At 37.8% G+C, this 11,635-nt stretch overlaps 2 protein-coding genes across 5 annotated transcripts; one reads left to right on the top strand and one right to left on the bottom strand.

The window, feature by feature from the left end:
* The first annotated feature begins 1,254 nt into the window (after positions 1 to 1,254).
* On the top strand, positions 1,255 to 4,816 carry LOC121789367 (chitin elicitor receptor kinase 1-like). The gene is made up of 10 exons (XM_042187852.1): positions 1,255 to 1,891; positions 2,800 to 2,833; positions 2,928 to 2,935; positions 2,995 to 3,138; positions 3,205 to 3,398; positions 3,471 to 3,560; positions 3,651 to 3,744; positions 3,816 to 3,967; positions 4,058 to 4,149; positions 4,237 to 4,816. Exons 1-10 carry the CDS (start codon positions 1,255 to 1,257, stop codon positions 4,637 to 4,639), a joined length of 1,848 nt encoding a protein of 615 aa, XP_042043786.1. The 3' UTR covers positions 4,640 to 4,816.
* LOC121789369 (inositol monophosphatase 3-like) lies at positions 4,066 to 8,524 on the bottom strand. 4 transcript variants are annotated; one of them, XM_042187855.1, is made up of 13 exons: positions 8,384 to 8,524; positions 8,238 to 8,293; positions 8,081 to 8,131; positions 7,157 to 7,237; positions 6,952 to 7,055; positions 6,773 to 6,857; positions 6,338 to 6,392; positions 6,214 to 6,257; positions 5,970 to 6,038; positions 5,782 to 5,882; positions 5,660 to 5,716; positions 5,116 to 5,252; positions 4,066 to 4,310 (listed from the first exon to the last, which is right to left on the bottom strand). In XM_042187855.1, the coding sequence occupies exons 1-12, from the start codon at positions 8,394 to 8,396 to the stop codon at positions 5,156 to 5,158; spliced, it is 813 nt and encodes a 270-aa protein (XP_042043789.1). In that variant the 5' UTR covers positions 8,397 to 8,524; the 3' UTR covers positions 4,066 to 4,310; positions 5,116 to 5,155. The 4 variants fall into 4 exon arrangements, with proteins under 4 accessions (XP_042043789.1, XP_042043790.1, XP_042043788.1 ...); XM_042187856.1 differs by lacking the exon at positions 4,066 to 4,310 and adding an exon at positions 4,487 to 4,596; XM_042187854.1 differs by lacking the exon at positions 4,066 to 4,310 and having other exon boundaries at positions 4,914 to 5,252.
* Between the last annotated feature and the right edge of the window lie 3,111 nt (positions 8,525 to 11,635).

Raw genomic sequence — 11,635 nt, forward strand, 5'->3', positions numbered from 1 at the left:
CTCTATGGTAAACAAGGCTCCAACAAGTATTATTATTTGATTAAAGTATAGTTCTACCAAAAAAATTAGTACTAATTTAATTCTAATTATGTACTCATATAACCGGATCTCCGAAGTAAGTACTCATTTGTTTGGTTTGGGATTTGGAGTTCATGAATTGATTTGACTCTTTTAAGTGTTTCTGAATTGGAGAGTATAAAGTAAAACTTGCATGTAAAATCATGCTAGAAAAATTGTTGTATAGTATTTATTTATTTTATCTTAAAAATGTGTTTTTTTACTACAAATTCCATATTATATTTGAAACTTGTGAACTTAGAGAGGACCCCCCTCCTCTTTTCTGTGAAGGAAATCGCATTTTATTTTCAAACAAAACTTTGTATTATATGAAAGCGTGTCAAACGTTATTTAGTGGAGTAAAATTAAAGATTGTTGAATTCTTACGATATTAACAATAACTTTGGTTTCGTGTGAGAGTTGTAAGAGTTGTAACTCAGGAATAAAAAATATACTGCTATGTGATTAGGCGTTTTGGTTTGTCATTTCGATCCTTTTTTAGTTAAGAATTTTATACTACTACTTCTTGATGTATATGGTATGTATGTGTCACATTATACTATCTTTTTCTATTCAAGAAATTTTCTTGTGTATTTCTTGTTGTGCAAAACTAACCAGGACTTCTAAATTTCTAATTGTGTATGGATGGAGTATTTAATTGTGTAATATAACATTACAGATAAATAGTGTTTCAAGTGTAACAATAAACATAAATTTCCATTGTAATGCCATCGCTTTCAAGGATTATTTTTTTTATACATCCATTAATTTATAAAAGTTCCATTGTAATGCCATAGCTTTCAAGGATTATTTTATATATTTACAGAAACTGTCCGGCAACAATATAAAATCCCAAAATTTCAGTCAAAACAAACATACACTACCAGTTTGGAATTCTAGTTTGTGCCTGTTTACTAATAAACCATTATTCAACATTTCAACTAATGAAAAAGACAAACCAAACAAATAAAAACATCATATATCCACGTCCCTTAAGAGATAGTAGACATTGATAATGTCTACACATGGCACATATACTATATAAACTATCCCTAATAAACAAATTACAGCTCATAATTTTTTTTAATGAAATGACAATACAGCATTTTTGCCTCAACAATTTCCATCGTAACAGGGAATCTTCTCATCATCATTCATAATTCATTTTGTTCCTCCTCTTCCAACCTCTCCAAAAAAATGAACATATTTTCCAAAAAAGAAATCAAACTTATTCCAATAGCAATCTTCCTCTCTACCCTTCTCCTCACATGCTTCGACGCCGAAGCCAAATGTAAAAAGGGATGCGATCTCGCCACCGCGTCCTACTACGTCTGGCAAGGTTCGAATCTCACCTACATTGCCAATATCTTCAACCAAAAACTCCCAGAAATTCTCCGGTACAACCCGCATGTACCGAGCGCTGATAGCATCCGGACCGGGACCCGCATCAACGTGCCCTTCACGTGCGAATGCCTCAACGGGGATTTCTTAGGGCACACGTTTGCTTACATCACTCAAAAGGATGACACTTATAGTAGGGTCGCGAAGTTCGCCTTTGCGAACCTCACAACCGACTATTGGATCCAGCGGGTCAATGTGTATGATCCGACCCAAGTACCCGACTCGGTCCCCATCAATGTGACGGTCAACTGCTCTTGTGGGGACCCCAAGGTGAGTAGGGCGTACGGGCTGTTTGCCACGTACCCCCTCCTCCCTGGGGAGACCCTGGTGTCATTGGCCGCAGATACTGGGGTCCCACCCGAGTTGCTAAAAGAGTTCAACCCGGTTTCGAATTTCGAGGCCGGGTCGGGGACCGTTTTCTTGCCCGCTAAAGGTTAGTGAGCTGCCTTATTTGTAATTATTGTGTTGGTTATTTGTAATTCAGAAGATGTTTGGTAATAATTACTAATATAACTTTTACTTTTGGATCATCATTTCATATGTTATATACACTAACGTCTTATTACTTATAGTAGTAGTTAGATAAAGTTTTAAAGCTATTTATAGTCAGTTTGTATTTGATTTTTCATTGATAAATTGTTGATCAAATTGAAAAAAAAATAAAAAATCAAGAGCTAGCGCTATGTATATTTGTTTTAGATTAATTCAAACTTAACTGTGTTTTATCGTAGCTTTAGCTATCAGTATAAAGTTGGTTTTCTAGATACCTTAATTTATTTTGAAATCCAGAACACCTATTCGAAAGATAAATTTAATGTATGTACTTTGTTAATCCAATTTTGTTTATTTTGTGTTGTTGGAGCATCCAGCGAATATAAGCAAGAATATATATGATAAATTTGTAGTCTTGTGAGGGATGACCAGTTCATGAGTATATTATAATCTTGGTCGCATCAAGAAAAATAATTTTTAAAAATGCACCAAATATACACCAGACCCGGTCACACTCCCCAACTCGTGATTTAATTAAAGGTTTCCCACCACATCTCCTTTTCTAATTTATGTTATAATTGAAGAATAATGACATACATAAGTTGATAAGAGGTTGCACATGTAATTAATGAATAGCAAATTATATAGGTTCCCTTTTGTTGACGACCGCAGATCCAAGATTAAACATGTTCAACAAATTAATATCAATATATTCGGCATCACAATATCCAATTATCCTTCTTATGATTGAGCTAGAGACCATAATCATATCCAAGTATCCAACAATTTGTGAAGTTCAGTTAGCTTTATGTGGATGTGGATCTGATAAAGTGCATTAATTTATTGCAGATGAAAATGGAACATATCCCCCATTCAAGTCAAGGTACAGGAGGATATGGATGCTAGTATATCTTATTCTTTCAGTTTCAGCTTCACTATTATTTATGCTAATCCCCCTTATGGTTTTGTTGGTGCAGTTCAAACGGTTGGTCTTCTTATTCCAAAGTCCAAACCTTATCATTATTCTAACCGGCTAGCGTGCAGGCATCTCCGGTGGAGCCATTGCCGGCATATCCATTGCAGCAGCACTTGGAGCAGCCTCTTTCGCACTGTGTTTCTATTTTGTCTTCTACACAAGGCGAAAGCCCTCCAAAGAATCATTGATTCTCCACACTCAGACCATCAATGGTACCCTAAAAATCTTTGCATTTCAATTTTTTTCTGAATGCATATTAAATATTTGACCAATTTTAGGCGTTGGGGCGGACCGGGAATCTGGTAGAATTGCTGCTGATAGTATGTTTCCGACGCTGAAGGGAATCACGGTCGATAAGTCGGTGGAGTTCACGTATGAAGAGCTAGCTTTGGCCACAAATGATTTCAGTTTGTCTAATAAAATTGGACAGGGTGGATTTGGAGCTGTTTATTATGCAGAGCTAAGAGGCGAGGTACGTATAATCATTTTCGAAACATGTCATGACTAGTTTTTCGCATGTAATAACTTGAGTTGGCAAATGCAGAAAGCTGCGATCAAGAAGATGGACATGCAAGCATCGAAGGAATTCCTAGCCGAACTCAAGGTCTTAACCCATGTTCATCACGTAAACTTGGTAATTAATGAACATTAACACAACTCTCTCTTGTTAACGTTACAGATTTGCAACAATACTAAAAAAATACTAGTCATTTTGCGAATGCAGGTGCGTTTGATAGGCTACTGTGTCGAAGGGTCGCTGTTTCTAGTTTACGAGTACATTGACTACGGTAACCTAAGTCAGCATTTACGCAGCAAAGGTATTATTATATGCTGCAGTTTACAAACATCATACATTGCCATGCTCTTATATATGTTTGATTATATGTAGTTAAGGAGGCATTGGGTTGGTCGACAAGGGTGCAAATTGCCCTAGATTCAGCAAGAGGGCTTGAATACATTCATGAGCACACAGTTCCGGTCTACATTCATCGTGATATCAAATGTGCTAACATCCTGATTGACACCCACTTTCGTGCCAAGGTCGGAATGAAAACAAATAGAAGTACTACATTAATATAGAATTGAGGCTCTCTTAATTATTTAAGATGTGTTGTTTATTACTACTATTAGGTTGCAGATTTTGGTCTGACCAAACTGACTGAGGTGGGGAGTGCTTCTCTGCAAACGCGTCTTGTTGGAACTTTCGGTTACATGCCTCCAGAGTAACCTGCCAACATCTCCATTCTCCTCGTTCGAATAATTTTGTACATAGAGTTCATTTCTAGTGTATTAATCCATATGGCATGCAGGTACGCGCAATATGGAGATGTTTCTCCCAAGGTAGATGTGTACGCCTTTGGGGTAGTTCTTTTCGAGCTAATATCTGCAATGGAAGCAATTGTGAGGACAAATGAAGTGGTAGCAGAATCAAGAGGCCTTGTTGCTCTGTTCGAAGAGGCCTTCAACAATCCCGATCAAACACAAGCACTGCAAAAGTTAGTTGATCCAAGACTCGGAGATGACTATTCTATGGACTCCGTCTCTAAGGTAGCACATCTTGCTAAGGCTTGCACACATGAGAATCCGCAGCTACGGCCAAGCATGAGATCTATTGTGGTGGCATTGATGACATTATCTTCGTCCACTGAGGATTGGGACATTGGCTCCTTCTATGAGAATCAAGGCTTAGTTCATCTCATGTCCGGCAGATAATCCTACTACTACTAATTCTCTACTTATACTCTATTGATTGATTGCTATATAATGGAGTAGTATATTTTATATTCTTCTCTATGTTGTTTCATCAAAATTTATGAAAAGGTATGTCAAATATTCCCTCTAACATCTCATTTATTACTTTAGCTATTCATTTTTATAGCGCTCTCTTACTATGAAAAGGGATTGAGTTCATATCTCAATCCCTTTTAAACAAGTTTGTGTGAGGTGTGCGTGAGAATGATAGGTAATATTTTAAGGGAGAAAGGTATCGCACGAACCAAACAGTGGATAACCCAATTCATGATAATAAACCATCAAACCAAACATGACGTCGAGAAACACTATCCGTAACATAGGCAATTCACAATCAGGATCCCTATCTTTTATTGTCAATTCACGTCTAAGAAACCAAACATGCCATATAGTCAACTAAGGACACATTGCAAATGTTGTAGAGAAACATAACTAACTTGTCAAATATATCAGTGTTTGGTCTCACAAAGGGTTCCCTCATTCCGACTGCTGCAGTGCCCCGACAAATGCATCCTTCAGAAGAGGATTCGAAGCTGCTACTCGTTGAGCTGTGATGTCGAAATCCTTACCCGAGCTGGAAAGAATATATGTATATGAGTTCAAGATGCATAAAACGATTATATAAAGTTAGCATTACCCTAACCTAGCTAAAAATCCAATAAGTTTCTTCTTTTTTATAATTGCAACATTAAATTTAAAGACTAACATTCTACTGCTTAACTTAAGTTGATGTTGCATTTATGTATATAAGGGTGACAGAAGCTAGTGTCGTAGTCGATACCAAGTAGCCTTCTCCCACCTTTACCTCTGCATATTCCATAATTTTCACATTTTCTTTCCTTGTTTTAAAAGAGGTAGAAACTACATTGATATGTGCTTGTAATATGGTCCCTCTTTATTTCAATAGTTCTATATAGGCCTTTCCCTCACACAACAATGAAATTAGCTATTTCTCAAGGAAGTGGATGAGTTGTTACATACGGATCAAAGACGAGTCCTCCAGCTTCGCTTATGATAACAGCACCAGCAGCCACATCCCTGGAGGATGACCTGATTCAGTATTTTATTTGACCATATCGCAACAAAAAACCTTAAAATCTTACCATGGGCCTCCAAACCCAACTAAGTAGAATAGATCAAGCCTCCCACACGCAATCCCACAAAGATCTAAAGCACAAGAGCCACTCATCCGAAGTGACCGAACCTGACCAAGTGGCAATGCATACTCTCATCTATAACCACCCACATGTAAATGCAAGAAATGGTTAAATCATTGAAATGAATGAGCCACCTTGAAGAGTAAGCTATTGATCTGATTAGTAGAGGCATCCACGATGGATTTCTCATGTGATGCAATCACCTGTTATTTCAGTTTAGGCGAAATACGGATTACCTCACTGCAGATAAAAGGATACGACACACTTTCTAACAATTGCAACTTCAAGATTACAGATTAGGTGAATATGACCTTCATGTAGGTTCACATTTCACTAAATAATCAAATACATATTCCTCTCCATCAATTAGCATATTACCTCTGCAGCAAGAAGGGATTTCACGAGCTCGTCTTGAGATGATACTGCACATCACAAATTTTGCAGCAGGGTCAGGCAAGCCATAACATGAATGGGCAATAACACGTATAAATGAAGCACTCACCTCTAATGGGTTTCCCATTGAGAAAAGCACCTTTGCCGCGAACTGCTGTAAAAAGCTATGTTTGAAACCAAGATTTATTATCTACTTCTCAAACACAAATTCTGCTTAAAATTGCACATCAAACTTTCAATTTGTTATGAAGTACACACTAACATTACAGCAGAAAACCAAAATTACATAAATGCTCCATTGGCTAATCATGCGTACATTCATGAACATCAATTAGTTAATTATTTAAAGATAGACAAGAATATAAAATAATTTGATCAAAACAAAGGAGCTATGTGTATAGGTTATTTGTTGAGCTATATTTCCTTAAATTTGCAGGGACTCACAAATCAATTCAGTGCATTTCGTATTGGACATGAGAAAGCAAAGGTATCAGAAAATAAAATACGTTGAATAATACTTGAAAGTAGTAGATCCTCATCCTACCTCATCCATAATTGGATTATAGACAACACCAACTGTTGCAATCTTTCCAATTGTCAATCCAATAGATACACACACAAATGGATACCTGCAACACATTCGATTTGGAGCTTATGAGCTTGGTATTTGTAATAAAACTTTATTAAAATAACTACCGAGGAACAAGAAAGAAACATACTAACCCATGAACAAAATTAAAAGTTCCATCAATGGGATCAACAATCCAAGTTGGTTCATTAGTCAATTCCATATTGCCACCAGCAGCAGCAGTTTCTTCGCCAATGAACTAAGGTTAACAAAGATCAATATCAGACATACGACACTGCATGGAGAGGCGTCCAACAAGAGAAATGCCATTGCAAGTAGGAAAATGCCTAAAGATCCAACCTTATGGTCAGAGTATTGTTTTTTGAGAAAAGTGAATATGAGCTCTTCACATTTCTTATCCGTCTCTGTCACCAAATCCACCTGCGTAGAAGCAACAGTGGAAATTATCTATCAGCTAAGAATTCATCTGAAGCAAACTAGAACCTCAAGATTATTGGCATTTTGTTTCTTCTATCCCATTACTAGCATTTTTGGCCAAGTTAGAAAGTCTTTGTTGTCGTCCCATATACAGTTTATTCCACTGACACACAAGAAGTATTATAGGACAGAAGCATTGCCATTGTAGTCTGAGTGGAGAAGTAAAGAAGCAATACATAGGGCGATGAGTAATTAAGTTACCAATATCTATCCCATCCCCGATTTAAAAAGTCTGAAAAATCATCAATATCATCAAATCACAGGTAAATGTACACGATGATTATCAGTGGCAGACCCAGGTAAAACCAGTGGGAGCTTAAGCCCCCACCAACAAAAAAATGTCAAATTATCAGTGTATTTTGTGTGAACTATCGTACAACTTCTTAGTGCTTCCATCATGACCAACTCAAATAGTAAGACAATTTTCTTTTTGGAATCTCAAGCTCAAAAATTAGAAAATTTTGTAGCCACGGGAGTCTTTTTATTGCTGTCCTCTCATGAAATTTAAGTTCACAGTCACTAAATTGGTGTTCATTGATCAATCCTATCCACAGAATCAATGAAGACTGCAAGACCACATGAAGCAAACATTTCCAACTTTGCAGCATACTCGGATAAACTAATGTATCGGAAAACATTTATTTACATAATCCAACACCGAAAATTGTACAGTAATTTAATATGAGTTCAATGAAACATTCAAGCCTGATGCTTCTCCCACATCAGCATTCATCACAAGATCAGAACAATTGGAAGCCAATACATCGAAAGCAAAATTAATTATACCTCTCCTTTGTTCTCCACCTGTTTCGCCCCATAAAATCCAGATCGAATAATCTTAAAAAACAAAAATCAAATTCCATTTAGAGAACAAGTCCATTGATGTGGCAAAAAGGAATGGGAATATAACAGCAGTAAAGTTTGGAGATGAGAGAGACGGCACCTCGCCAGCTTGCTTAGCAGCTTCCACTGCTGAGGCCAAGAAATCGTCGGGTGAACCTGAAACCGATAAATCCCATCAACAATAAGCATAAGCATACAAATATGTGCGTTATTTTAACGAAAGAAGAAATGTGGATGGCGTCTTGCCCTTTTGTGTCATTAGATGTTGCGATTGGGAGAAAAGGAATAGATGGATGGTGGATTTTCAGGGAATGTATCACTCCTACTCTACATTTTATAGGAAAAGAACCTCAAGAACAAATGCCCTGCTTTTAAAACCACTACACATTATTTTATGTACTACTCGATGCTTCATTTTGTAGGACACTAGTTTCAGTATAATTTTACACTTATTCTCTACATCCCACCATACCATAAGTGAGTGATTATTTCATTTTTCAAAGCAAAATATAATATTTTTTTCTGTCATTTTTTATGTACTTTATTATTTCTCTTTTTTTTCTCTTATATTTTATTTTCAAGATAATTTTTATATATCAATTTTTTAAATCTCGTATCAAAATAATGTCTTGTTTATTACGAGACGGACATGGTACTCAATTTTTTTTGATCAAGTTCGTATGAGAATGCCCACTTTAGAGGGCAAGAGCACGAGCAGCGACGTGGCATGCTCTGATTGTTTGTTGGTTTATCATTTTTAAATTTGAAAAAATATGAAAATTTTAGATTTAATAAAAAAAATATTTTCCCACGTTCAAATAAAATATATCTTTTTTCCACACTTTTAATTTATTTTTCATTATTTTTATCCCAAAATTCACACTTTCATCTATAAATACCTCCATTTCAACACAAAAAAATCACACTACACCAAACAACTCTCTCAACTGAAATTTTTAGGATTTTAATTACGTAGTAACTTTTAATTTTTAGGATTTTAATTATGTACTCCCTCAGTTTCTTCATAGTTGAGTCATTTTTCCATTTTGAGAAATTTCTTCATAGTTGAGTCATTTCCATAGATAGTGATTATTTTCTCTTTTTTACTTTACTATCTCTTACTTTTTTCTTTCTACTTTATTCTTTCCACCTTTTTCTCTCTCTTACTTATTTTATCTATTCATTCAACACACTCAACATCCATTTCTTAAACTCCGTGCCGAAAAGTTTCGCCTCAACTATGGTGAAACGGAGGGAGTAATTTTTAATTTTTAGGATTTTAATTATGTAATTTTTAAATTTTTAGTAATTTGTAATAGTATTTCGGATATTTTTAATGCATTTTAATATTGTAAAATTGTTTTTAGTAATTGAAGTATTGAAATTGAAGAATAAATTGGTGGAATATTTGAGCATGCTCTTACGGAAAAACATGAATATAAGTGTTGTGCTCTTACAGAAGAGCAATGTGTAAAAAAAATAAAAATAAAAAGTGGGTCAAAATCCACATTTATGCTCTTGGAGAAGGACATGCTCTTTGACAAGGACGGATATGCTCTTAATAAATACCCCGTAGAGGAGTACAGCACTAAAGTATTCACATTTAGTGTTCGTTTGAGTATGTCCACGTTAATAAAAATTAAAGTACTCACATTTAATGTTCTTTGATTTTTATGTAGAAAAATGAAATGACGTTTGATTAGTGTTTAGAAAAAAGAAATGATAGGACTGAAATGTACTACGGTCTAGTAAACGTCGAAGTGTGTCCATGATAGGATATCCTGTGGCCCTACCCAAGCCACAAAAACTTGGCCTAGGCTACGAAATTTGACCGGGCCACACCCTAATAGTGGACATGGACAAGCCACCAATTATTTTTATTTTTTATTTTTTGAGATATTTTAATTTAATTAAAATAAAAATTATCGGACTATAATAATTATAAAAAAATGCATGATTTAATATAAAAAAATTAAAACCAAATCTTCATTGTAGTATAGAAAGGGGTAAAATTATACCACGAAAATTTTCTAAAAACACTAAAAAAAACTAAAAAAACACCGAAAAAACACTGTCACCACCGCTTACTCGGTGGCGTCATCAGAATCCGCCGCTTCTTCTTCGCCATCGTCGTCGCCGTCGCCGCCCACCGCTCCCGCCGCCGCCGCTTCCTCCCACCCCAACCTCGACCTCAGCCTCAGTATGAGGTCGTAGTACATCCGCTTAGTGGGCGGGTTGGCCGACTTCTCATACAAGGACAAAGTATCCTGAAGTTGCTTCATCACCTGCACCTCCAGGGTATTGGTCAACGCAAAGGCCGGTGCTAGGTGCGATGCAGACGCGCCCGCAACAGAGAACTAGGAGGAGGATCTAGTGTCTCAGATTGAGGACTGTTGGCCCTGTGGACGTGGGCGCCGGGAGAGTGACGAGGGGGGCTCCTCCAACACATCGTCGTTGAGGTCGAATGTACGTGAACCACTACTACTGCTATAGTTGCCAGAGACGCCGAGTCTTGTACGCTTCGCACCAGGAGCACTCTCTTCCTCGCAGATGGCTCTGAATTTCGGAGAGTCCCGCAGAACGAGGAATTCTTCCCAGTATCAGAACTTGGGGAAGCCTTCGGTATTAAACAACTGTATCGACATCACTTTTATGTCAGATTCGCTGCGACCCCTCTCAGCAGTGCGCATTTGGTTCTTGTATATGCCAATGAACCTCTTGAGGGCTTTAGTGATCCCGCCGAACTTCTTCTGGACCTGGTTATGTGTACGCTCGGCGTTGCCTGGCGATTTGAATCTGTTGTACACCGCCAGGACGCGCTTCCAGAAGCATACGTCGGTCTGATCCGTGCCAACTATGACATCCGCCGTGACCGCGTCCCAGACCCTGGCAATAGCAACGGACTCCGCCTCTTTGTACAAAGTCCCCCGTCGACCGCCACTGGCGCTACTGCCAACGCCAACGCTACCGTCACCCCCCCCCCCCGCCGCCGCTTCGCCCCCCGCCAGCGCCTCGCACACCGCCGCCGCCGCCTCGCACACCCCTCCTCTCCTTGTCTCCACACGTCCGGACGTCGGGGTCTCCGGTGTCCCCATCAACTCCTCCCATGTGAATCTATCAGATTCACCCAGAGGAGATTAAGTGGAATGGAATTGGGAGGATTGGAATTGAGAAGGGATGTCAGTACGCGGAAAGTTGATCGCGTCCATGTTGGGTCAGTAGTCGCTTAACCCCGATTGGGGACGACCCACGTACCTCTTATGATGAGAGGGGTACTGACCCCGATTTTGGGGTGTCTGTTGCCACGGCGCCGGCGATGGCGGACTCCACATGGGGTGTTAGTAAAAAAAATCCAAACTTAATTGAAATATTCATTTAATAAAAAAAATAAATCCAAACTTAATTGAAGTATTCCAAAAAAGAATACTAACAACTCAATTTAGGTTTAGATATCCAAAAAAAAGAAATGACCAGCGCTCTCATGTGATTGGAGCCGCC

Source organism: Salvia splendens, unplaced genomic scaffold (assembly GCF_004379255.2).
Source record: "Salvia splendens isolate huo1 unplaced genomic scaffold, SspV2 ctg224, whole genome shotgun sequence".
Classification (NCBI taxonomy): domain Eukaryota; kingdom Viridiplantae; phylum Streptophyta; class Magnoliopsida; order Lamiales; family Lamiaceae; genus Salvia; species Salvia splendens.

Bases quoted from the DNA above. Each gene is read 5' to 3' on its own strand.
- LOC121789367 (XM_042187852.1), top strand. From the start codon at position 1,255: ATGAACATATTTTCCAAAAAAGAAATCAAACTTATTCCAATAGCAATC. The intron at 3,399-3,470 runs GTACGTATAATC...TGGCAAATGCAG, and splicing joins ATGCAGAGCTAAGAGGCGAG to AAAGCTGCGATCAAGAAGAT. The intron at 3,968-4,057 runs GTCGGAATGAAA...TACTACTATTAG, and splicing joins ACACCCACTTTCGTGCCAAG to GTTGCAGATTTTGGTCTGAC.
- LOC121789369 (XM_042187855.1), bottom strand. The intron at 7,056-7,156 runs GTTGGATCTTTA...TGTTAACCTTAG, and splicing joins AACAATACTCTGACCATAAG to TTCATTGGCGAAGAAACTGC. The intron at 5,253-5,659 runs GTATGTAACAAC...TATTCTTTCCAG, and splicing joins GGAGGACTCGTCTTTGATCC to CTCGGGTAAGGATTTCGACA.